This window comes from Ursus maritimus, unplaced genomic scaffold, assembly GCF_017311325.1.
Source record: "Ursus maritimus isolate PB19 unplaced genomic scaffold, ASM1731132v1 scaffold_30, whole genome shotgun sequence".
Lineage (NCBI taxonomy): Eukaryota > Metazoa > Chordata > Mammalia > Carnivora > Ursidae > Ursus > Ursus maritimus.
In genome coordinates this window covers 9,840,931-9,867,507 of record NW_024425564.1, presented here as the reverse complement: position 1 = coordinate 9,867,507, position 26,577 = coordinate 9,840,931, and the positions used below count along the sequence as shown (strand labels likewise).

Here is a 26,577-nt window from a genome sequence, read left to right as displayed (position 1 = left end):
TTTATGCAAATAAGGAATACACAGTCTCTCTTCCTATTGGATATATGGACTAACCTATTTAGACCAATGGAATAGCTTGTTAGCTCATCCCCTCGCTGCCTATAAAAAGACTTTGTTTTGCAGGAGGTACGTATATTTCTTAGTATTTCACAGTTTACGTGGTGGGATTAAGTTGTTTTAGTATGTCTGGCCGTGGAAAGCAGGGGAGTAAAACCCGAGCCAAGGCTAAGACGCGCTCCTCGCGGGCCGGCCTTCAGTTCCCGGTGGGCCGTGTGCACCGTCTGCTCCGCAAAGGCAACTATTCGGAGCGGGTCGGGGCCGGCGCGCCCGTGTACCTGGCGGCCGTGCTGGAGTACCTGACGGCCGAGATCCTGGAGCTGGCGGGCAACGCGGCCCGCGACAACAAGAAGACGCGCATCATCCCGCGCCACCTGCAGCTGGCCATCCGCAACGACGAGGAGCTCAACAAGCTGCTGGGCCGCGTGACCATCGCGCAGGGCGGCGTCCTGCCCAACATCCAGGCCGTGCTGCTGCCCAAGAAGACTGAGAGCCACCACAAGGCCAAGGGGAAGTAAGGTCTAGCATAGACAGCACGTATCTTCTATTCTAATAGAGCAAATAAAAGGCTCTTTTCAGAGCCATCCATATATTCACAAGAAAAGCTGGTAACCAGTTAAGTTGGTAGAATCCGTCCTCAATATATTTGTAAAAGACAAAATAGTGAAGACGTTGGGATCCAAAAAAACAGGCCGTCTACTGTAAACTTGGTACATACTACACCTAACTTCGCTACAAGAAGGTAAAGGGGCTGAAATGTACAAGCAGGAAGGAAATTCGCTTTTGACCAATAGTAAAGCCACAAGAGCTTTTCAGATTGTCCGTTTGAAGGAAAAACCGTTTTATTCAACAAAAGTCAGCGGTCATTTGTGGTCTAGTGTGTGTAACTAGCATTATCAGACCCAGTGCTCTACGTGTGATGTTCCAAATCTACCCAGGGACGCTGCCATGTAGTTTTATAGGACAAAACTCCGTATTAGGGGAGTTATAATGATCAGAGATCTAGGAAGTGGCAGTCCAAGCTACCCGAGATTTACTTCTAAATAACTAACCCAACTTAACTTCTAGAGAAGTTAAGACAAAAGTGTACTCAATGAAGTGTGCAGACCAGGATTGATAACCTCCGAGCCTGTAAAGATGGGGTACTCTCAGGTCCCATTTAGGTTTACAAAACCACACAAATTACATTTAACATACTTCTTAAATGACTGGTTAGGCCTACTGTACGTAGTGAAAGCATAAAACAATCTTTGAATATTAACACTGTAAAGAGGGAGAGACGTGGAGTAATTCATCCAATCAGATTCTCCAGTAATTAATCAACGTGGCTACAGTTCGACCAATGGTTTTATCGCGCGGTTCTTTTGAAAAATTACAAGACCAATCAGAATGCTTCTTACTGTATATAAAGGAATCTTCGCCTTTGCCCGCCAGGCTTTAGGTGTGTTTACAGTTTTTCCAAATGGCTCGCACAAAGCAGACGGCGCGCAAGTCGACGGGCGGCAAGGCCCCGCGCAAGCAGCTGGCCACCAAGGCGGCCCGCAAGAGCGCGCCGGCCACGGGCGGCGTCAAGAAGCCGCACCGCTACCGGCCCGGCACGGTGGCCCTGCGCGAGATCCGGCGCTACCAGAAGTCCACCGAGCTGCTGATCCGCAAGCTGCCGTTCCAGCGGCTGGTGCGCGAGATCGCGCAGGACTTCAAGACCGACCTGCGCTTCCAGAGCTCGGCCGTCATGGCGCTGCAGGAGGCGTGCGAGGCCTACCTGGTGGGGCTCTTCGAGGACACCAACCTGTGCGCCATCCACGCCAAGCGCGTCACCATCATGCCCAAGGACATCCAGCTGGCGCGCCGCATCCGCGGGGAGAGGGCATAAGACAAGCTTCTGGTTGCAAAAGGCTCTTTTCAGAGCCACCCACAATCTTTTAAAACAGCTGTAATTTCTAGTTCTAACTACCGAAACGCAATTTCGTTGCTACGAAAGGAACTTCTGACGTGGAATGTTTTAGGTATGAGGTATTCGAATGTTAAAGTACATTTTATCATTTCTGGGGTGACTTGAAGAATGCAGTTCTAATTTCTTGGAGCAGTTAGACAAGTTGTTTTCACAAGTACACAAGAAATAGAGGGCAAAATAAGCTCTTAGTTGGACTGACGTGTGCAGTTCCTTGAAACCCCTTATATTGATTACTTTTGCCTGTTCAGTTGGACTTCATCAAAGAGAACATTTAGTCACGTGGGTTTGTAGAGGGTCCAGACCATCCCCTGTAACAACTTTTATTCCATTTGGCATAATAGAAGTATATCTAATAGCATTATCAGTATCCATAACGTTTTCAGTAGTCCACAAAACATTTCATGTATCCTGACTCCAGAAATCTTGTATTGGTCTACCTGAGAAGGGCAGGTGATAGAGTGATAGAAACTGACTTCTGTACTCACCAGCGGAGACCCACTAAATACATATATGCAATAAGAAAGATTTGCCAATCATTATCCAAAGCTTGCCTATGCATCCTAAAATCAATGGGATTTGAGACTCTGACAGGTTGCTACCTAGAGTGTCTCTCCTACCCACGTCCCCTTTTAATAAATACAAAATCATTAACTAAAGTTAATTTCTTTAATTTTCTAAGTATAAATCATGCTAAACTGCTGGTAGCTCAAGGTTTTCTGAGGCCTAAAACTTACACAACTTGGCAACTCTTAACAAATTCAAAATTTAAAATACAAAACCAGACTGAATATTAATTTACATTGAAAGAAGAGCCAAATTCCAATTTTACAAAAATAAAACCATAGCCATCACAAAGTTCAGAAAAATAGCACATTTTATTAACTCTCAAATACACTATAATGTGCGTGGTTTCCTTTTCTTAGAATATTTTTGACTGCATATTGATTCCATTTTCACTTGAAAATTATTTTGGAAGGCAACCCTCTCAGGTCACCTCCCTCCTTGGGAACTTTGTGCTATCACTCAATAAACCTTGCTTTGCTGCTCACCCAAAAAAAAAAAAAAATTATATATATATATGGTATATTTTCTATATATACAGTGGGAGGAGAATTCAGTATTTCCTCCAGGGTAAATTGATCACAATTTGTTTTGTTCTCTTGATACCTTAGAACTGAGTTTCATCTTCAAAACATATCATTGGTAGCGTCATTTTTAAGATTGTTTTCGAATTTGGGAAATCCTTTGTCAAGCTTCTTTCATATGTGAGTTGTAAAATTTGGAAGGATTCTTCATGGACAGGCTTTCAGTTCTCTACACTGCCAATCTTGATTCATCCATGCTAGACACCTTTACTCTTACTGCGGTTGCTACAAAGACATAGATGTCGTTATCTAGTCCTACATCTCCTTGCCTGAAATCCAGGTAAGTTTGTCCGTGAGCAGTAGGAGTACGTTCCTTGAAACCATTCTTACATCCGATTGGCTAGAACTGAACTCTATGTGAGCACATCTGCAAATTGTTTACCTCGCTAACACTAAACTAAACATATATGAAGTAAAATTTCTCTTACACAAATCCAAATGTGTTCATCAATATCCCAGCATAATAAGGCAAAAGGTGAATTGTATTACGAAAGGGAAGATTGAGTGGCAATAAACAACAGGTTTAACCAGCTGTGAATAAAATATCTTAACATTGAAATTTTTAAAAAGAGAGAGAGACCAAGTGAACATACTCCCAAGAGGCCCTCTCAGGGCTTTGGAAGTACTGGGCTTAACATTTGAGTTTCATTAGCTAAAGGGTAAATGTGCTTCTGAGCAGTGGCTATGCTTTTCTAAATGATACAAGACCTTTCCCTGTCCCCCTACCACTCTAACACATCTCAGCAGAGAGCCCTAGGAGTGGAGAATCGCTGGTTTGGGATGACTCGTAGGCCTCTGGGATAATCCGAGCTTTGCTTTGCATGCTGCTTCGGATGGTGGTACCATTCTCAGAGATACCAGAAAGACAAAACTTCGTGGGGAGGATATAAAGTCAACTTCAAGCAATTTGAACACTTTCAGTGTAAATGTGAGTTCCCTGGGACAATGTTGCCAGGTGTTATAGATCTATTCTGGACTGAATATCATCTTCCTTTAGAGAGGTCCCCATAGGAAGAGCAATAAAACCATGTTTTCACTGGAATCAGTCTAATAGCTAACATTCATAGTTTTCCATGGGTCAAGTACCATGTGAACTGATTGGCCTGAATTGTTCTCTATCATTCTATACCTTTTTTTTTTTAAAGTGGGCTTCACACCCAGCATGGGGCCCAATGCAGGGCTCAAATTCACGATGACTAGATTAAGACCTGAGCCAAAATCAAGATTCAGATGCTCAATTGACTGAGCCACCCAGGTGCCCCTATACCATTCTTAATACAACACGGAAAGTCAAGTTCTCTCACTGTGTCCATTTTATAGAGGAAGAATATTAGCCTAAGAGATTTTAGTTAATTGGCTAAATTCATACTACTAATAAGTATTATTGACAGGCAATCTCACAGGAAACCCACACTCTAAATATCTTCTGATCAATAAGATTGCCCAGAAAGGGATTCTTAGATTTAGTTGCTCCTCGAGGGTAACGTCTCACAGATTAGGCTGGATGGGTAGGAGATACAGTGGCCTGGCTTGGGCTAACTTCTGTTGTCAGAGTCCTCTGCTCAATGGCCTGGTATGACATGAAGTGGGTAGGATGAGTAGAACCATCATGTCTTAGGGATGCTCTCTGGCCTTCAGGACCAGCTCAGAATAATCATTTCCTTGGAAACATCTGGATTCTGCTACAGAGCAAGTATTTGCTTGTGTCTTCCCCACAGTATTTACTATGGAGCTATATCGTCCAAGACAGTCGCCACTAGCCATGGATGGCTATTATGCATTTGAAATGTGACTAGTCCAAATTGGGATGAGCTTTCAGGGTAAACTACATAGCAGGTTTCAAAGAGCTGTCTGAAAAATAGAATTTAAAAATCTCCTTAATATTTTTTGTATTAGATAACTAGTTGAAATAATATTTTTTTATTTTTTTTTTAAAGATTTTATTTATTTATTTAACAGAGATAGCCAGCGAGAGAGGGAACACAAGCAGGGAGAGTGGGAGAGGAAGAAGCAGGCTCACAGCAGAGTAGCCTGATGTGGGGCTCGATCCCATAACGCCGGGATCACGCCCTGAGCCGAAGGCAGGCGCTTAACCGCTGTGCCACCCAGGCGCCCCAGATAACTAGTTGAAATAATATTTTTATCATTGTGAGTTAAAATAATATGAAAATAGATTTTATTTGTTTCTTTTTTACTTTTTTAAATGTGGCTACTAGAAAATGTCAAATAACCTATATAGCTCTTATTGTACTTCTGAGGAAAAACACTAGCGTACAGAGGATAATTACACTGGCTCACTGATCGGAAACTAACTAGGTACATTCTTAATATCACCAAGCCCCAGGATTAATGACACTTACCTCAAAGTGCTGTGACAAAGTGATAATAAGTGGAGAGTGCTGAGCAGCAATGCTTGGCACATTGTACATTAGAGCTCAGGAAATGCGAGCTCTCAAAGCTATTGTTTCCACTGTGCCCTAAATCCCTGCTCCACTGTGAAATCCTCTAATGATGTAATCTTGCATCTCCTGGACCTGTTCATCTCTGGCATGAATTTCAACCCAAAGTTACTGTCTACGTTTCCCTTAGGCAAAGAATGATACCTAGAACTTTGCCTGTGAGAAGGAATAGGATATTTAATTTTTCAGCCATGAGAGCACTGTGTATGGGCAGGAAAAAAAAAAAAAAGTTTGGTATAATGTGTTACAAGTAGCCTTTAATTTCTGCGTTACTCATGCTTTTGTCATACACGGACATGAGATCATGAATTTCATTGCTGAATTATCAATCACAGTTTAGTTTATGCAGTACTCATTGACAGTTTTATCCAATCAGCTGTGTTTGGGCAATTATTTGAATATATTATTGCTATTATCAATATGATAATAATGAGTATTGAAAATAATATTAATAATGTCAAAATAAAATATAGACTTCATAAAATAGAAATCAAGACAAGGACCTTTTTCTTAGAGTGGACAAATTAGAGTCTAATGAATGGCTTATGGAATGAGGCTTAAGCCAGTCAACTTTGTGAACACTGGTGAGGGAATGGAACAAAATCAAAGAAACATTGATGAAGATTGTATCCAAAGTCTGGGCAAAATTAGAGATTTTTATTACAACTTTTAGCTCTCTGTGAATGAACTCTCCCTTTACCCTTACTAGAAAAGGGCGATATTTGTTTTTGAGGAATACATTTCATTTGAAAGTAAAGGACACCCGTTACCTGTGCAGATCTGTTTGCAAGAGACAGTCAATGTTAGGAACGATTGCAAGTATATAAACTCAAAAGGTGTGTGGACTTGAAAGCATTTGAAGGAGAAAGGGAGCACAGATATGCAGTATGCTATAACCATAAGCACTAACTGTGATTATATTTGCAGTGTCTTAATTAAGTCTCCTGGTTGCTAAAACTTGACCCGACCTGAGCCAAGCAAGGTGACCCCAGCGGCAGGAGTTCAGATGGGCAGGAGAACCAAGAAGTCCAATGTCAGGAACCCAGAGAACACCCCTCTATGCATCTCTCCTCTCTGCTCTGTACTTGGTTCCATTCTGCTCTTTTTATTCACCAGACTTCTTGGTTTCTCCTACAGAGTGTCTAAGAAGGCAGTTCCCTGGACATCAGGTCATCTCAGTTTCTGACTCAATTCCAGTTTTTGGACAGAAAATTTTTGATGGTTCATATTGGCCCAATGCCCTTTGGACCAGTCAACCATCCTTTAAGGTCAGGCACTTCAACAAAAGTTTAGGCCACAGAGGACAGTATATACTAACACACTGACATGCAAGCTTTAAGCCAAAGGTGAGGTTAGAGAAGACCAGGATATTTGGGACCAGAGGGCATTCTAGAGTTTTATTGTCCATATGGTTGCCACAAGCCACACATAGTTAACTGAGCTCTTCAAACAGGCTAGTAGGAATTCAGATATGCTGTCTGCATAGTTTACAAAGACATATGAGAAACAAAAAAATGTGAAATGTCTCATAAATATTTTTACATTGCTTTTAAGTTGAACGAGAATATTTTGGATGTATTAGCTTAAATAAATTATGTTATTAAAATTTATTTCACTTGTTTCTTTTTTCTTTTATTTGGCTATAGACAGCACTGTTCTAGAGGTTGTTAATTCACACAGGCATAGATCTCTTCCATAACTGGGTATCTTCTTGAATGTGCACTTTATAGGATGCTGGTCCTCAAGGAATCTCAAATCTCATAGGTTGCCATTTCAACAGCAACAAAGACCACAAAATATCTGGGAGTAAAGGTAATGGGAAATATGAAGATAATATTTGGAGAAAATTTGCAACATTCTCCTCAGGCACAAAATATTTGGGGGGAAAAAGTGGAAAAACATAAAATGTTCTTGAATAGGAAAACTCATTGTCTCCCCCAAATTAATTTGTAAATTTAACAACAACCCAAAGAAACTACTGAGGGCTTTTTATGCCTAATGGAGGGATGAAGAGGTGGGAGGGAGCAAGCATCTTAAATTCATTTGGAAAAACAAAATCAACAAAAAGAGAATAACCAGGAAATTCTGAGAAAGAAGAGCAACGAGAGGGAATGAGCTTTATCAGCTATTAGTCACAACATCTCAGTTTATTAAACATTCCATTTTTATTTTAATACCTTCTATAGATCATATATACTCAGCATTGAAAATAGTTCTGTGAACAATACTTAACAGTGTGATCACACTTGAGGTATGGCCAAGAAAGATCAAGGGAACAAAGTAGAAAACCAACAATTACTCCACCTACCCACGGTATTTAGCCTACAGAAAGGCGGCCTCTCAAAATGGGGGAGGGGGGCAGACACGGAAGGGTTGTATACATTTACTAAACCTTACAACAAAATAGAGGCTCAATCGTTTTAAATGTGAAATTAACAGCACAAAAATTACTGGAAGAAACCATGGGAAAATTGTCTTGGTGAGTGCGCGCGCGCTCTGCGCCCTCAAAGCGGAGGTCTTTCTATTCACAAGGGACTTTGGAAGCGTCCCCACTGTGCTGGGAGGGGCGGTGCGGGCAGGGATGACACTCGTGGTCACTACCAGTAAGGGGGGAACGAATCCAGATTAACGACTAGATCCGTCATCTTGGCAACGGACGAAGAGCTGAGCTGCAGGTCCCAGAAGCCCCTATTCCGGGAACTCGTCTCAAGAAAATATGTGTGCGCCAGAGTAAAAACAGGACTAGGACTTTCTCTGTCCAGAAGAAACGCCGCGAATATAAAAGAACCCACAGAGAACACTGTGACTATAAACGAAAGCCCCTCATCAGAGAGACCGCCCCCAGACACGCCTACGTTTCCAACAGTTTACCTGTATTTTGTCCTCGCGTCCAAACTGTTGGGAGTGGGGACCGCACCGCAATGCCTTCAAACGTCTCCGGTCTTTAGATGTTGACGTGTGCCTGAAACGACGCTCGTGACCCGCTGCCAGGACAAAATGGCCGACGAAAAGTTGTTTTTGATGCGCTCGAATCCGTCACGCCTCCGTCCAAAGACGCACGAGGCGAGGAACAGGAGGCGCCGGTCCAGCCGTGCGCCTGGGCAGAGTCGCCGCTGCGCGTCTTTTCAGACGCGGTACTTGGTGGCCGCGGCGCACGGGCTTGCGCACGAGAGCGCGGGGCACGGGCGCCTGCCCCCTCTCCTCCCGGGCCGGTGCTGCCCCGGACACACCGGCTTGATTTTCCAAAACATGGGAAGTGTCCGAAAGGCCAGATACACGCTCCCTTATCAACCGGAAAAGCCAAGATCAACCCACTAGAAGCCAAACATACACAGAATACACAGGAGGCCGGACGCCACCCAATAAAACGCACGACGAAAATCATGGGCTGGAGGAGCGGGCCAACCCGCGAGCAGGGCGGGACTTTTGAATGACTTTCCAACCCAATCGAGGTATCCCTGCAGACAGACTGGCTGGCTGGGTTTGAGCTTGTTTTCGATGCACCCGGCACGGGGCGGGGCTGGCGGACGAGCGCGCGCCTCGGGACAGCGCTTCCGCACTGCCGCCGGGGAAGCTACCCCCGGCACCGCAGGGCAGGGGACGGGCCCACGGACGCGCACAGGGACCCCTCCGCCCCCCTCGCTCTCTTCCGGTCGGCGCGAGCCCTTAATTGCCAACCACACCCCCCGCAACCCTCTTCCAGAGCTAAAGGTAAAGAGGAAAAGAGAAGGGTGAGTAAACAATGTTCAGCTCTTTCTCGGAGATAGTGGTGGCTCTGAAAAGAGCCTTTTTGGGGTTTAGAAGCAGACGTTCAACCACCTACTTCTTTTTGGGTGCAGCCTTCTTGGGCTTGGCCACCTTGGGCTTGGCAGTCTTGGGCTTCACAGCCTTCCCTGCGCTCTTGGTGGCCTTCTTGGGCTTGGCAGCCTTCGCTTTCTTCGGACTCTTGGCCACTTTCTTGGCGACAGCCGCCGCCGCGGGCTTTTTCGCCTTCTTGGGGGTCTTCTTGGCGCTCTTCTTGGGGGCGCTCGCCCCCGCGGCCTTCTTGGGTTTCTTGGCCGCCGCAGCCGCCTTCTTGGGCTTGGCCGCGCCCGCCTTCTTGGCTTTGGGCTTGGCTTCCCCGGAGGCCGCCTTCTTGTTGAGCTTGAAGGAGCCCGAGGCGCCGGTGCCCTTGGTCTGCACCAGAGTGCCCTTGCTCACCAGGCTCTTGAGGCCCAGCTTGATGCGGCTGTTGTTCTTCTCCACGTCGTAGCCGGCGGCCGCCAGCGCCTTCTTGAGCGCGGCCAGGGACACGCCGCTGCGCTCCTTGGAGGCGGCGACGGCCTTGGTGATGAGCTCGGACACCGGGGGCCCGGACGCCTTGCGGCGCGCCCCTGCAGGCTTTTTGGCCGCCTTTTTCTTCACTGGGGCCTTCTCCACAGGGGGGGCGGCGGCGGGAGCGGCGGGAGCGGTCTCCGACATGCTGAGGCTCTCAGACTGGGTACAAGTGGCAGAGCGCCGTGGGTGCGCCGGGGCCGGAACGCCGTATATATAGAGCGCAGGCGCGCGCTGATTGGTGCTCCGCTTGCCCGCCCGGCTGGCAGGCTCCGAGCAGCCGCCGTGCGCCCAAGTTGTGTTTGTTCCACTTCACAAAAGGGGGAAAATGTTAAAATGCCCCGCACCAAATCTCCCGGCTTTGGTCGGGAAAGGATCCGAGAAGCCTCAGGCTTCGTGCTCTCCATTTATTTTTTCCTCAAGCCCAAAGACAACGCGTCCAGGCGCCCCCAACTCCCCCAACTCCGAGGGAAGTCCAGGACAGTCGGAGACTACTTTCTGTTTTTCTTCTAAATTACCTGTTCGCTCCTTTGCCCCTGAAAGTTCTTTTTCTCAGAGGTGGTTGGGCACATGCTTCCCTTCTTCGGGAGACAAAAACGAAATGGTTTCCAGCTAAGTTTTCACGATAATTCTGTTTCTTCGCAAGGGAAGTAACACAGGTCCTCTGTGAATTCTGCGCACAGACCCACAGGAACCGCGGACTGGGACAAGGATTCCCGGGCCAGTCCAAAGCCATTAGGGTTGGATGAAAGGGGGTCCATAAGCCTTAGGGGGTGTCCAGGATCGTGGGGGGGTTAGAGACTTAAATCTTAGACTTGAAGACATTGAAATTCTTTATCAAATCCGTCTTTTCACAGATGGGGGCGGGGCACTCTTCACTTCTCCAAAGGCGAGAAATTGGGCAGTTTTTAAAAAGGTTCTAGGTTCCCCTCTGGGTTGTGCAAGGCAGGGGGTCTGACCCTCAAGAATAGGGATAATGAGGGAAGAAGGGAGACCCCCTAAGTCTCCAAAAAAAAAAAAAAATCCTCAATAGACTTGGCAGCTATAGACATTGAGATTATCTGTTTTCAAAGAAAACAAACATTTATTTATTTATTTATTTTTATATGCTCCAGTAAAGGGATGAATTTCAGCACATGAAAATTCTAGGTTATATCCAGTAACAATATCTAACACATGTTATGCTGTAGAAGGACTCTCTAACTGGGAATTCAAAGATCTGGATGGAAGTAAAACAGCTGACTTTAATGTGATACGCTTTTATCAGATGAGCTATGTATTTGAAGTTCAGCAAAATAGATGGCAAAATTTTAAATAGAAATAGAGGGAAAGTACTGGGGCATATAAATTATTACACCATTTTTTGTTGTTGATAAGAACACCTCTTCTCATCCCCCCTAAAGTGGGTCTTACATATTCTGTTCTCAAGTTTGCTTTACTTCTTTAAGGTTTGTTAACTTCATATTTCAGCCTTTGGTTGCAAGCAGCTTCAATTTTTTCTTGAGAGAAAAAGCTGAATAAACTTACTACTCATGTATGTAATGTAATTATAAACTTATATTTAGGGACAAAGGAAGTGTTACAACTTACTAGAAATTCCCATTCAAATATACAGCGACATGAAAATATGTATGAAAGATATCTGCCTTCGCTTGTGATCAAGTTGTACAACTTAAGTTCAGTGATGAATAAAAAATGAGGCATCTGTTAGACTAAAGATAACTCCATGGTTTTATTGAACAGCATTTGTTCAACATTTGGAAATTGTCTGTACTACTGATCATGTCCTCTGGGAATTAGCAGGCTAATAAGATTAGTGATGGATGAATTAGCAGCCATAGAAAACTACTTTAGACCTGCCATCCCTCACTGTGACTTAGGGTATAGGAATTGTAAGAAGTTATTGAAAGTGTTTGAACAACTAAAGCACTTTTATCATACTAATATACTTTGGTAACAAAATAACAAAACAAAATAAGAGCGTGCCACTTTGCTCTGATTCTCTGTGCAATGAGATCCCCTCCTTTGCCCCGCCCCGCCCCCACAGGCATCTGAAATTCAGTAAAGTGTGCTTTACCACCAGGAAAGTAGCAGTGGAAAGTCTCGATTACCAGGTCACTGGACTTCCCTTCACTATAAACTGATGTCCTGATTTATAAAACAGTAGCATGTAAATTTGATTACTGTGATTCAGTTCTCTAATATGATCACTCAGGTTGAATCAACCAAAACACATCTCCCTACGTGCAAATCTGATGTCCAGATCTCAAGTCAGAGAAACAAGTAACCCGTCTCCAGATCCCAGTAACTTGTGTTGAGAAAAAGTATCCAAAACTTAAAAACAAGGGAAAACTCTTTCTTCGTGTCCTTCCCATCCTTCCCATCCTTCCAAGCTGTATTCGAAAATTGTCTAGGTTCGTTTGTGGGTCATTCGATGCTCTAGGGCAATGCTCTGCGATAAAATAGAACGTGAATCATGTGTAATTTTAAGTTTTCTAGTAGTTGCATTGACGAAAGTAAAAAGAAACAGGTGAATTTAATTTTAATAATATATTCTACTTCTCTCAATCTATCCAAATTATGACCATTTCAACATGTAATCAATATTTTAAAAAATAAGATAGTTTATATTCCTTTTTTTTTTTTTCACATGGCAAGTCTGCAAATCTAGTGTATTTTACGTTCGTGGAACATTCCATTTCAGACTAGCCACCTTACAGGCGCTCATTGGCCACATGGGATTACTAGTTACCATTCTGGACGGCCCGGCTTTCTAGAAGGTAACTGACTTCATATTTACTCTTTGATTAGGTCCAGAATATGTAAAATTAGGCATTCACTTGTAGAAGATCGATACACTAATAAGGGTTTTGTCCAGTCGAGAGGCAAATGAACTCTCTCCAGTAGAAAAGATAGCCCTAAAAGTGATGACTGCTCTGCCTCATAGAACATTAACCAGTTTCGTACCTTCCCGCATTCTTTCTTTTCCTGACTGAACGCGTTATTTCATTCTCCTGTACCCTGCCTCGACCTAACTTTGTCATCCTGGTACTCCCTCGTTAATGACTTAACAACATTCTTTGTCCCGTGCATGAGCCTGCTGTAAGCAGTACTTGTAGGACATGTCTGTTTTTAACTTCTTGAAGATTATACTTTGACACCTGGTTAGTTGGTTTGTTCCAAGTGCTCCACATCGGAATCTTTAGAAACCATTCTAGAAATCAGAAGACACAAAACTTTTTGGCCATCGACTTTAAAGTAACCTTAGATCTGGTAGGTGTGTCATGGAGTCTCGGGCTTTGAAATAAGATTGAACAAGCCTGTGAGCAACAGAAAGCCTAATAAAATTAGCCCCAAGGGAAAATTCAGGTCAAGGTTGTGGTCTTCCCATTCAAGACTGCTGACCACAAGGTAGCCAACAATAAACTTAGAACACAAATATTGCAATGCGATAAATTGTGTATTCTTGTATTTACACACATTCTGAATATTACGGATTGGCTAATTGTTTTCATGTTCTTCAGGTCTGGAAAGCTGGTAAACAAAATTAAATATGCAGAGCCGAACGTCAAGTCCAGAAGACTGTAATGGCAGCTGGACAGAGCGCGCGGGGGAGAGAGACTTGAACAGCAAGAAATACACAAGGACAATGAGAGGAGTTGCTGGGGCAGGTGTATGGATCCTCTTCACCATGACAGACGAGGGTTCTGTCTGCTTCTGAAGGTAGCTAACCTGATATTCGTGAACCTTGTTACAGGCCCCAACTGGGAGATTAAAAGCTGCTTCTTCCTGACTCACCAATGGATGAGGCCAATAATAGCAGCCACTCCCCTGGCCTGCCGGCTCAAGAGTATAAATGGTCAGTGCTTTGTTCCGCTGTGAGGTTGATGATACAGGGCAGCCGGAGAAAAAGTACGTAGGAAAGAGTTTCAGGAGATCCGCAGCCTAAAGAAGTTTGTAGGCTCTCCAGTCTGTTTGCTTGTTTCAGCCCCACAAACCATTCCGACGAACAATCCAGTCTCTGCAGGCAAATAGCCAACATTTAGGTCATCAGACCTGAGCCAAAATGTTTCCCGCACCAGCCTGTGGGCACCTTAAGGGCTGAGACTACTGTTTCTGTATGTTTATTTCCTGACACATCCTTAAAAGACATTGGGGAAGCAGACGGAGAACGTAATGTTAAAGCACAGAATAACAAATACACGGAGAGTATCACCAAGGGAACGAGCCCTAACATTTTGGAATTGCTCCTACGACCACGTAAGTGACGCAGGAAACGAGGTCATCCATAGCCCCCTTACTCTGAAAGCTTGTTTTCAAATGACTTTAAACTGTTCTGAAAGTCAAATCTCCCCTCAAAAGGAAAGGATTTATCAATAGTGAGAATATATACGTTGTTACAGCTTCCCAGTCTACACCCATGATAAAGGTGATCAGAATGCAGGAGATGCAGACATATTTTAGGCAGTAGCCTGAATGAACATAGTAATGAGCATAGAGCCTTACATAGTGACTATTTTGGAGGAAACGTGGACACACAGGTTTTGATAGATTTGTTAGGATATATTACTGCTTTTTTATTCCTAGCCCATCACGATGCCACGCGTGAGCTCTGCACACGCAAGGCTCTTGTCAAGCAGAAGACTCAGAAGAGATCATAGAAACAAAGATCAGCCCAGCAAGTGCCTCCTCTCAAGGAATGATAACTGGCGTGACTGACACACAGCGTCATTATCGTACAATGCGATATGTCTGATCAGAAAGACCCAAACCACGGAGAGAACAGAAGAATAAAAAATTAAAATATTCATGCGCTGGTTACACCTTTGCCTTCCAGTCCTTACCAATCCGGTTGGGAAAATAAGACATCAGAGTTCAGCCTAGAGCAGTGGTTCCCAAACTTCTAGATTTCAGGACCCCTTCACACTCCTAAAAGTCAGTAGGGCCCCCCAGATTTCATTAATGAAGGTTACACGTATAGACATATGAACTACTTTAGAAATAAAAACTGAGTGTTAAATTAATTTAATAATGTGTATCTATATTTATTGGTAGTATTTATTAAGTACAAAATTTATTACGTTTATAATGATGTATAATTAACATATAACAGATATCACAGATTCATTTTTACATATTATGATTTGTATGTATAACGTATGCTACAGAATACCATATATCATATTACAGTACATTATATTTTATGTATTTTATTGCATATATAAATGATGGAAGGTCACCTCAAAAAGCTTCCACATTCCCTAGCCAGCTGGAAATCCTGGCAGCCCCAGGCTAACCCGAAACCTGTCGGGCTGCCATCAGGTAGAGATCACAGCTGAGCTCCTGGTGCAAAAGGCTGGGAAGATAGCGGCGCTGGGAAAAGCACACTGTTTCCGGTCCCGATTCCTGCACGCGGCGGGGGGACCCTGCTAAGTCCTCAAACTTTCCACTTACATTTCCTCCTTTGGGACAGGGGAATAGCACCTCCCCCCCCAGGCATATAGTGAGGATTAAATTAGATCCCATGCATACAGTTCCTGAGACGGGGCTGAACACACCGTTGCCTCTTATTTGAGCTTTCTTTCCATGAGCTCCAGCCACCATGGGATTGTGCTGTTTTGGAGTGACCCTGAGAAAGTTGGTACTCTCCTTAATTTGGAGAGGGTGAGAAGAGACCATCCAACAAGCTTGTTCACTCTTTCCAATGATGTGTGCTGTTCCTGGAAGCCTCTGAAAGGTAACATGACTGCTAGGTGCTAACCCAAGGAAGACTTTAAGAAGAGACCCTAACAGGAGATGCAGCCAGACCATCGGAGAAGGGAGATGAGTGTGGGTGTGTGCACATGCCTGTAAGTGTGTGTGTGTGTGTGTGTTGGGGTGTGGTAGGTGAGCATATAACCCAGGACCATCACTGTCACTCAGAATCTACCCCCGCATTGCTGTTCTTGGAGCTCACTCCTTGCCTAAAACTTGGGAAGAGGTGGTGATGACACTCACATAGTCACCCCATCCCCACCTTCTGCATCTCAGGTCTGTGCACATTTTCCATGGCAGGCAGGTATGGCTAGGAACTCCATCACCCTGAGTTTTTTACTAAACTCACCTAAACCTGCTGGAGTTAAACAGAAATCCTTGTTGGGACCAAATTCTTACTACATTAGCCTACCTACAGATTTGTAGCTATGCTTCAGTTAGTACATAGATTTCTTATACTTTTCATGGTTAATAGTAGTGGCATTTATATTTCCTCTTAATTTTATAAAATAATCCAAGAAAAATACAGAGATGGCATAGTATATTTATCAAACTGACTGCCTCAGAGGCTGGAATGCCTGGGTTCAAGTTCAACTTTACCATTGGACAAGTTAATTTCTCTATGTTTCAGTCTTCTCACCTACAAATGTCAGTAATACTACCTGTTTCATAGGTTGTTATGTGAGTTGATGAGTTAATATTTATATAGCTCTTAGAATAGTACCTGCTATATTATAAGTACAAAATGTATACATACATATTAAAGAAAAATTATTGTTAAAAGCACACATATATTACTATAACCACAACACAGGACAATCCTGCAACTGTTGGTTTAACAGTGTCAATAATACTAATAAAGATAACAGGTAACTGCACACGGTACGGACCAGGCATTACATGCACTGTTTTCATTCCCTCTTCACCACCATCCTCTACTCCCTCACATTCATTATCATTTCATCAGTAAGAAAATGGAGATTGAGAATTTAGATTTCTCCCGGCTCAGCCCTGAAGATAGTACAATCCACGTCCCTAACACTTGCGCACACACAAATACCAATTGAACTACAGTCGAAGATAAGACTTGTTTTTAATCTATAAAGTGCTATAAATTAAAATACACCCCAGCTATTGCTAGGTAGAAGGCCTTTCCACACGCGGCTCAAGGACATCCTCTTTGGGCCTCACACCTCCCCGGCCTAAGCCATTTACGATACATCTGCTGTTTGACCTGACTGACACTAGGTGGCGCTCCGAACCAACCAAAGCTTATTTTAGAGGCAGGTATGTTCCAATTTCTCCAGGCCTTTCTGTAATTATTAACGTCTCATTATACACGTAACCGTTTCCTGTCCTTTTTGGTGAACAGAAATTACTATCCCCATTTGACAGGGGCCACTGGGAAGCTCTAACGCTGCAGGACGTCCACGGGCAGGAAAGAACGTGAGAGGAACAAACCGAGTGACTTGGACTCACGTCTACGTGGTGCAGAGAAATCCGGATCATTCATTCATTCATTCATTCATTCATTCATTCATTCCACGAAGACTCATCAGCACCTTCGAGAAGCCCTGCACTGCACTGGGTTCGGGGAATAAGAAAGTAAGGAGGGCGGGCTCTCCCCTGTTGGTGGAAAGGTTTGGAGAAGGGGACGCTAGGAAAAAGGAGGTCACAGTGGTTGCTCTGAAGACGTCAGAGGGGCCCTGAAAGAGGGGAGCAGTCAATTTTCCCCGGGGAGGAGGTTAGGGCTCGAATCTTATAAGGGCAACTTTTAAAATACTCAGTTCTTCTTTTCGTTCTCAAAGTGCAACGACCACAGAGAGAAGGAGGAAGCTCTCGCACAGAGATGGACACCGGAATCGGCTCTTCTACTGCCTAGTGGGAGCAGAATTCTGAGATTCCTGGCTAAATGTATCAGTTACGACCATGGCAACGGTCCTAATGAGAATAATAGTAAATGTATTAAGCGGTGCGTATTGAAAGGGCTAGTGACTTCGCAATGTGCCAATGTGCGGAAGATCAACTCAGCGCCTTGACTGGAGCACGCACCCTCAGGCAAAGCCCCCGAAGGACACTGCGCTGAAGTGTAGGTTTCTCCCAGTCGGACGGAAGAGGCCCTTGAGAGGCAGAACGCCCGGTTGCTAACTAGTAACTTTAAAAGAGTTTTAGATAAAGCATTGCCTTTAAAGAGTTTTAGATAAAGCATTGCCTGTTTTTAACCTTTGAAGTGTTCAGGGCTAGTCGAGTTGTTGAAGGACAACTGAGTAATACACAGGTTGGCTTTGGCCTCAACCCTTTCCTGCCCAAGGGAATGTACGAGGCGGGATGCTGGTGCACGACTGGCCACTAGATGGCGCACCAGATCAAACCACCCTCGGCTGGACGGCTGCCTCTCCAGCGGCCTGCCTGGCAGAGTCCTCAGTCATTAACCTTGGGTTGACATTGTACTGCCCAGATTTCAAACCTCATTCACATACAGTCTTGACAGACAGAAATGATTTTTACTTACAAGTGACGCTGACAGTATTGAGAACGGTCGAGTAGGGAGGCCAGCTGCCAGGACCTTTGGGGTCAGCCCTCCTCATGAAGAGATTCATTGTCGTGGACCAGAGACCCACGCTGCTTGATCCTCTCACTTCCCCCAACAGTTACTAAGGAGGAGAACTACAGATGACTAGCCTCGCCCTGCCTACAGTTTAAAGAAGAAAACGCGTAGGAAGAGAATGGACAGGGGTGCAGAGCAGGGAACCAGGGAGGAACGGGCCTAAAAACAATCTCGGAGAAGCCACGTCAACTGTGTCTTACATGTGAGCAGCAAATTAAGCATAAGAACCCCGAAGACCTGGAGAGACTGCATATGCTCTATCTTTTAAAAATTATTATTATTATTTTTTAAGATTTTATTTATTTATTCGACAGAGATAGAGACAGCCAGCGAGAGAGGGAACACAAACAGGGGGAGTGGGAGAGGAAGAAGCAGGCTCACAACGGAGGAGCCTGATGTAGGGCTCGATCCCATAACGCCAGGATTACGCCCTGAGCCGAAGGCAGACGCTTAACCGCTGCACCACCCAGGCGCCCCCAAAATTATTATTATTTTAATAGAAAAACCACAGTATAGGCAATGTGTAGGAGGGTCTGACCTGTTTGTTACGTGGTAGGAAATGACATCCTTAGGTCAGCAATGTCATTGACAATATTATTATTATCATATAGTATCATATAATAATATTATTTTAGAATATACAATAATATATGGTATTTATTATATAGTTATATTATATTAGAATATATAATAGTATATTATATAACATATGTTTTAGAATATATCATCATCGTCATCTTGGCTTAACCTTGATTATATACCAGACATTGTACTAAGGGCTTCATTTATTAATTTTTGCTTTTTAAAAATTTAATTCTAAATACCATTTTATCAAACAGCTGTTGTTATCACCTCTTTACAAATGAGAAAATTGAGACCTAGAGAGTTTAAGTGGCTTCGCAATATAACTTTGCCTGGCGGACTGATTATAGTTCATGTGCGTTTAAAGCACACACAAATGCTCATCAGGAATGATATACGACAGGGAAGTTTACAAAAACTTGGGTTGTACCAAAGTGAACAAGTGTCGGTTCTGTTGCTTTTCTCATCAGTCATGAAAAAAATGTATGGACAGTTTCTGTTGGAAGATATTAAATATCAAAGACGTTTCCTCCCTCAAAGTTTCTAGGGCTGCCAAAGGAGCCCGAAGAGAACACTTAACAGGACTGGTCACTGCAGTGACCTCCAACTCTTCGCAGCTGAGCTAGACCTTTACACCATGATCTGTCGTTAGTTCTGAGGACACGCTAAACCAAAATGTATTGCATACAGTTCATTCCTAAGCTGCTGGGTAATTATTACCTTCTACTGGTGTCTACATCTGTTAACAGCTGTAAGAGGTCATTCACGTAAAGAATCGATTGGTGATCAGAAAATATTACCCACATTGAACATCAGATGAGCAGATTGGGGTTCAGAGCGGCTGGAGAAAGTCCATAGAGTAGTACAATAAAAATACCAGTAACCAGTACAGTAAACGGCCAGGACTAAGCAACCAGGTCTTTGGACTCAGAGTTAGATAACATCTGCACTAAGAAATGGAGTTGTCATTGCGCTTATGGACCTTTACACCGTCACCTATCTCTCCTACTGGTTTGAGATCCAGCACAAGTCCAGGGCACTGCTATCTGGCTAGTGAATGCCATAGGCATATCTTTTCAATCTGACTGTAAACTCCTTGAGAGAGGGCAAGAGATTTTTGAAAATGAAATGAGATTATATATACAGAAGGTTCACACATGGTTCTTAGCAAATAGAGTTCATCCTACCACTATTACATTGCATTATTTTTTTAAAGATTTTATTTATTTATTTGACAGAGAGAAAGCACGAGAGAGAGGGAGAAGCAGACTTACCATTGAGCAGGAAGCGTCATGTGGGGCTTGATCCCAGAACCCCAGTATCGAGATCTGAGCCGAAGGCAGACACTTCACCGACAGAGCCACCCAGGCGCCCCACATCGCATCATTTTTTATTTAAAGGAACCAACTGTGCTAACCAGGCTGTTGGACACAGGTCAGTCTCTGCTCCTTCTCCAAACCCCACCCTTTTACGGTAAAGGACTTTACAAAGAAGGCATAAACCCTCAAAGATGAAGAGAATGTGAGACGAAACAACCCATGAGAGAGGTCAACAGAATTTTGCAAGCTGGAGAGCAGATGGATGAACGCCTTGCCAGACCAGAGAAATCCGTGTTCAACACCTGCAAGGGGACAAGACCAGTAAGAAACAAACAAACTCCCCACCATAGAAGCCTAGAGAGATGTAAGTCTTTGAGACATCAGGTATCTCTGAGGTCAGGGTTGTGAGCGGGACTGGAAAAGGTAGATTGGTTAGAAACCTGTGGAAGAGGCACTCTGATGCCCAGATTACATCCCCACACTAACAGCCAGGCAACTTCTGGAGCCCAGCTCGGCAGGAGACTGAGGGTTTTCCTTGGGTGATACTCAATCAGAGGGACTTTCAGGCACAGCTGGCTACAAGGATGCAGCACCAAACTGAAAATAGGGTTTTGAAAGAGAATCTGCATCTCAAGTTGTCCCAGCTCCTTCCCGTTTTGTCTCCTAGAACACAGATACCCAGGCTTGTGTTTCCTACAATTTCTTACTTCAACCAATTTTTTTACTGAGTGTCTACTGTGTGTAAGCACTGAGCCAGGTACTGTAAATGTTTTAGCTTATGTTCGTTTGTTGCCATAGCGAAGTACCACAGACTGGGTGGCTTGGCCAACAGAAGCGTATTGTCCCACATTCTGGAGCCGAGATAGCTAGAACCAGGGTGTTGAGAGGGTTGGTCCTTTCTGAGGGCTTAGAAAGAGAATCCGCCGCGGGTCTCTCTTCTGGCAGCCTCAGGCATTCCTAGACTTGTAGACAACCATCTTCGTCCCTCTATGCATGGATGTCTCTGTCCAAATTTCCCCTCTTTTGTAAGGACACCAGTCATATTGGTTTAGGGCCCACCCTAATGACCTCAATTTAACCTGATGACCGCCATGAAGACCCTATCTCCGAATAAGGTCGCATTCAGAGGTGCTAGGAATTAGGACTCAAACATAGCTTTTTTTTGACTGGGCACAATTCAACCCATAATAATAACTGTACGTACGAATCAAACAAAGGCTTGCATAGATCTTATGTTCCAGTGGCAGAGACACTGAGAGTGAGCTTGGCTATCTTGGCCTTAACCATGGAGTGAATGGCAGAGACATTTCCTGAGATGGGAAATGCAAATTTGATTGACAGAGAAGAAATTAAGATTCTAGGTTTTTTTTTCAGCCACTCTGCCAATTTCTGTTTTTAATTTAGGTATTTAGACCATCTACATTTAAGATGATTTTTGACGTGTGAGGGTTTAGGTCTGCCACATTATTATTTGTTTTCTGTGTTTTTCCTGTTTTTTTTTTCCCCTCGTCTTTCTGTAGGTTATTTGAACAGGTTTTTTAAAAATAATTCCATCTTAATTTATTTATAATATTTTTGAGTGTACTCTTTGTACAGTTCTGTCAGTGGTTACTCTTGGTCTTACAATGTATGCGATCTTTCACAGTCTACTGGGATCGGGTTTTATCACCTCAAGTGAATCATGGACCCTTCATTTTTATCCTTTTTATTTAAAAACATTGTCTTGAGTATTAAACTATGTTATAATTTTTGTATCAATCACCAACCATGATTTAGAAAACTCAGGAGAAAGGCAATCTAATGTTTGCCTATGTGTTCACCCATATTTCTGGCCTTGCCATTGTAAATTCTTCCTTCCTGGTACTCTAAGATGCCTTCTTTTATCATTTCTTTGTTGTTCCAAGAACTTTGTCTAGTCACTCTTTAAAGATAGGTATGTTAGCAAAAAATTCTTTCAGGTTTCCTGCATCTGAGAATGTCTTTATCTCCCTTTCATTTGTGAAGGTAGTTTTACTTAAAGGATGTAGAACTTGCAGTTAACAACTCCTTCCTTTCACTGCCCCAAAAGCATGTGCCCTTTCCTTCTGGCACCCATTCCTTCAGAGGAACAACCCACTTTCCTCTGAGTTGTCGTCCCCACATCGCTTGTTTCTTTCTGGACGCTTTTAAGGTTTTTCAATCTGTCTTTAGTCTCTAGAATTGTAATCACAAAGTGATTGGCATGAGTTCCTTTGGTTATATTTTACTTGGGGTTTACTCAGTTTATATCTTTTCACCAAAGTTTGAAATTTTCAAACATTATTTCTTCAAATAGTCTGTCAGCCCCACACTCTTAGGAATGTTAGGTCATGGGTGTAGAACCACTCAAAGTGGCAAAAGTAAACATGCTCATTAACAAACCCAAAGGCACAGTCTCTCTAGGGCATACAGAATAAAAAGCAAAAGCATATGAACTTGGGGCATACAAAATAAAAAGCAAAAGCATATGAACTTGGGGCATATAAAAATAAAAAGCAAAAGCATATGAACTTGGGGCATACAAAAATAAAAAGCAAGAGCATATGAACTTAAAGCAATGCTTAAGCAGTGTCTCGGTGTTTTATTTTACTTAGAAATGTATTTACGTGGGGGCACCTGGGTGGCTCAGTCGGTTAAGTGCCTTTGGCTCAGGCTCAGGTCATGACCTCAGGGTCCTGGGATGAAGACCCACCCTGGGCTCCCTGCTCAGCCAGGAGTCTGCTTCTCCCTCTGGTCCCCCTGCTTATGCACTCTCTCTTTCTCTTTCCTTCTTTTTTTTTTTTTTTTTAGTTTAAAAAAAATGTATTTATTTGAAAGAGAAAGAGAGCACAAGCGGGAGGGGGGTGGGAAGAGGGGCGGGGGGAGGAAGAAGCAGACTCCGTGCTGAACAGGGAGCCCGACAGACACTGGGCTCGATCCCAGGACCCCGAGATCGTGACCTGAGCAGAAGGTGGATGCCTAACCGACTGAACCACCCAAGCGTCCCCCTCTCTCTTTTTCTCACACAGGCTCACACACTCTCTTTCTCTCTAAAATAAATAAATAAACCTTCCCAAAAAAGAAATGTATCGAAGTGTCTATCTAATGATCATCCATCAGTTAACTCAACCGAGCATCGGTGCAAGGTTCTGAGTTAACAGAAGATCCACCCTGAGCATATGGGGGGAAAGCAGTTGCTTCTTCCTTTTGCACACCTGCGAGAGAGTTTTGAGTTGTCTGCCCCGTCCTAGTTTTCCATGACCCCTGTTGAATGTGAGTGTATTTTTTTTTTAAGACTATGTGGTTTTTCAGGAGAGTATATACTGGGTTACGGTAGAAGCAACTGTGTAGCCCTGTGCCGGGTACTCTGCAAAGCATTAGGATTATCAAGAAGAAAAGAGACGGTGTCAGGCGGTGACAAATGCAGCAGAGAGGCAATATATCCATATATATGCGAGAGTTCATGCAGTGTATTCGCTCGCGGTCAGGAGTCCCAGGGGCCCCACGAATACAGAGAGCCAGGAAGTCTTCCCCGGTGGGTTTCTGTTGGCTTCACAGTCTGATCTTGGATATTCATTCACTTGCTCATTTATTTACTCAGTCCTCGCGTATTTATGGAGTCCTGAGCCTAGGCAACAGTGCTGAACAACACAGAGCAAGGCCGCTGCGCTCACTGTGTAGCAGGAGCTCAAAGGAAAGGAATGAACATTCTTGGCCTGGAAAGGGACCGTCCCTATGGACGGAGCTTGAAGGGGTGGGGGGAGGGGGGCCCCCAGGTGGAAGGGCACCTAGACGGGCCCAAGACGCGCTTGCGTGTGTGAAAGCGTAGAGGAAGGCAGGAAGACAAGCTTTCCTAACAAATCTCGGCGCTCCTAGGAATTCGTCCTGGCTGTAGGCCGCCTGCTTCAGAGGAAGACGAAGAAACTATCAGGAGCCAGGTGGAACAAAACACAGCTTCTGTTGAACCTGCCCTGGTTCCTCTATGATTCTACTGAAGTCCTCAAGGCAAAAAATTATTCATTTCTGTGAGTTCACAGAGATAGTGACCTCTGTGAACTTGGGCAGGACCCTCAACTCCCCATTTGCAAATAGGGGTAATATACATATTAAAGACTTTACTTATTTATTTATTTATTTGATAGAGAGAGTGGGGGAGGGGCAGAGAGAGAGGGACAAGGGGACTCTGCACTGAGCATGGAGCCTGACACAGGGCTCAATATCACGACCCTGAGGTCATGACCTGAGCCAAAATCAAGAGTTGGACGCCTAACCGACTGCGCCACCCGGGCGCCCTGCTCTTCACCGACATTAGCAGTATCTGTGCCCCAAGGCACACCACTGAGAAACTAAAAAGATAACGCACTGAATTGGAAATTCCAAATCATATATCTGGTACAGGACTTCTATCTAGAATACATAAGGGACATTTACAACTCAACGAGGAAAATAAATAACCCAGATTTTAAAATGGCAAAGGATCTGAATAGACATTTCTCCAAAGAAGGTTTACAGATGGCCAATAATCGGATTTAAAAAAAAAAAAAAAGATGTCCAATGTCACCAGTTATCAGGGGAATGCAAATCCAAAGCCCGGTGAGGCAGTACTTCTCACTGACTAGGATGATAGAGACGAACCATAAGAAGTGTCAGCAAAGGTGTAGAGAAATCAGAACTGTCCTTCTCTGCTGCTGAGAGCGCGAAACCGTGTGGCCACTTTGGAAGACAGTCTAGCCGTTCCTCAAAAGGTTAATTAAACATAGAGTCATCATATGACCCAGCAATTCTGCCCGTAGGTGTACGCCCAAAAGAAAATAAAATATAAGCCCACACAAAATGGGTACACAAGTGTTCAGAGCAGCATTATTCCTAATAGGCACAAAGTTGAAATAATCTAGTTTCCAACAACTGACAAATGGATAAATAAAATGGGGTATAATGGAATATTATTTATCCATGAAAAAGAAACGTGAAAACATTATGCTAAATAAAAGGAGCCAGTCATGAAGAAATACATATTCTAGGATTCCATGTGCATGAAATGTTCAGAAGAGGTAACTTTATTGAGACAGAAGGTAGATTAGTGACTGCCTGGGGTGGGGTTGAGGGGCGGGGGTGGAGGTAGTGTCTAAAAGGCACAAAGTTTCTTTGTGGAGAGGATGAAAAATGTTCTAAAACTGCGGTAAAATACGAAAATTTTGTGAAAATACGAAAACTCACTGAATTTTGCACCTTAAGTGGATGAATCGTATGGTATGTAAATTAAATCTCAATAATCAAGCTGTTACCAGGAAAAAAGAATATTACAGCCAACCCCAATGTACTCATCAACTGTATTCAACATTTTTCCAGTTGCATCTCATGTCCCCCTACAGTTAGGCCCCAATTTCCAAGTTTGATTTTTTCTTAGATGGCCAAAATTGGCACACATGCTTAAAAAGGCATTGTTCATTGGATTTATTTGTTATTTAAAGCTTTTTAGGAAAACCAAATGTATTAAATTTGTTAATATGTTTTGAAATATCTAAAGCAGGAGTTCCCAAACTTTGTGGGGGGGAGCTTGGGGGGGGTGTTAAAATTCCAATCCCCAGGTAGCACTGCACGCCAATTAAATGAGTAGCTGAGAGTAAAAGCAGGGCATCAGCAGGTGAAATGATTTTCTAGGGGATTCCAATGTGTTGTAAAGTTTGTGAAATTTAATTTAACTATGTAAATTGTGAGAGATGTTTCAGTAGTCTCTAATTTATTAAACTTATTTAATTATTTCTAGTGTGGGAATAAAATGAAAGTCTTACACAAAAACCATATTTTTAAGTTGAATAACAAGATTGGCAAGCTGAACTTAAGATAAAAATTTCGAAAAATGTATCGTTGAATTTTTAAATTACTTACTATTTAAATACTGACTATCAGAAATTGAACTGTTTAGGTCAGAATATTGTTAAGCATACCTTCCCCCATCAACAACGTCCCCTGAGGCCTGAAAACCCCCAGGGACAGCTGGGTCACTGAGTGTTTCACAAGCCAGTGCTCCCGGCCGCAAGAGAGTTCAAGTTCAGGAGGCGCGTTTCTGTTCAGCCCCGGCCCGGAAAAGGATCGCACTGGCCAGGAAGTTTTGTCTGGCGTCCCCGCAGCCCGGGCAGCGACTCCAGGGTGACTCGTTGGCCATGCCCGCGTCGCCGCCGCTCGGAGGCAGGTGAAGCTCCGGGACGCGCAAAGCGAGCCGGGGAGACGCGCGGCCGCAGCGCCGAGATGGGCCCGGGAGCGCGGCGCGCGCTGCTCCTGCTGCTCCTGCTGCGGACCGTGGCCGCGCACCGGCCGCCGCGTGAGTCCGGGCCGCGGGGCGACGAGATCGAAACCAGCTCTGCGGAGCCCTTGGGGTCGCCAAGTG

The 26,577-nt window shown here is 43.9% G+C and overlaps 4 protein-coding genes and 1 long non-coding RNA gene across 7 annotated transcripts in view; 4 read left to right on the top strand and 1 right to left on the bottom strand.

Moving 5' to 3' along the window:
- Positions 1-38: 38 nt before the first annotated feature.
- Positions 39-638, top strand: LOC103665040 (histone H2A type 1-B-like). The gene has a single exon (XM_008692949.2). It carries the CDS (start codon positions 183-185, stop codon positions 573-575), a length of 393 nt encoding a protein of 130 aa, XP_008691171.1. The 5' UTR covers positions 39-182; the 3' UTR covers positions 576-638.
- A 138-nt stretch (positions 639-776) lies between these two features.
- Positions 777-5,072, top strand: LOC121106100 (histone H3.1). Its single transcript, XM_040645175.1, has one exon. The coding sequence runs from the start codon at positions 1,520-1,522 to the stop codon at positions 1,928-1,930; it is 411 nt and encodes a 136-aa protein (XP_040501109.1). The 5' UTR covers positions 777-1,519; the 3' UTR covers positions 1,931-5,072.
- Positions 5,073-7,023: 1,951 nt separating this feature from the next.
- LOC103665046 lies at positions 7,024-14,953 on the top strand. The gene is made up of 3 exons (XR_569218.2): positions 7,024-9,346; positions 13,454-13,652; positions 14,517-14,953. It is a non-coding gene; the product is annotated as an uncharacterized LOC103665046 (long non-coding RNA).
- On the bottom strand, positions 7,758-10,909 carry LOC103665045 (histone H1.2). The gene has a single exon (XM_040645167.1). It carries the CDS (start codon positions 10,074-10,076, stop codon positions 9,435-9,437), a length of 642 nt encoding a protein of 213 aa, XP_040501101.1. The 5' UTR covers positions 10,077-10,909; the 3' UTR covers positions 7,758-9,434.
- Positions 14,954-25,529: 10,576 nt separating the features above from the next.
- HFE (homeostatic iron regulator) overlaps positions 25,530-26,577 on the top strand; it is an 8,753-nt gene continuing 7,705 nt past the window's right edge. The window contains exon 1 of one of the 3 annotated variants that reach the window (XM_040645155.1): positions 25,530-26,511. In XM_040645155.1, coding sequence (XP_040501089.1) covers positions 26,439-26,511 — 73 coding nt within the window. In that variant the 5' untranslated portion in view covers positions 25,530-26,438. The remainder of the gene's footprint in view (positions 26,512-26,577) is intronic. The other 2 variants (XM_040645152.1, XM_040645153.1) reach the window with 2 other exon arrangements.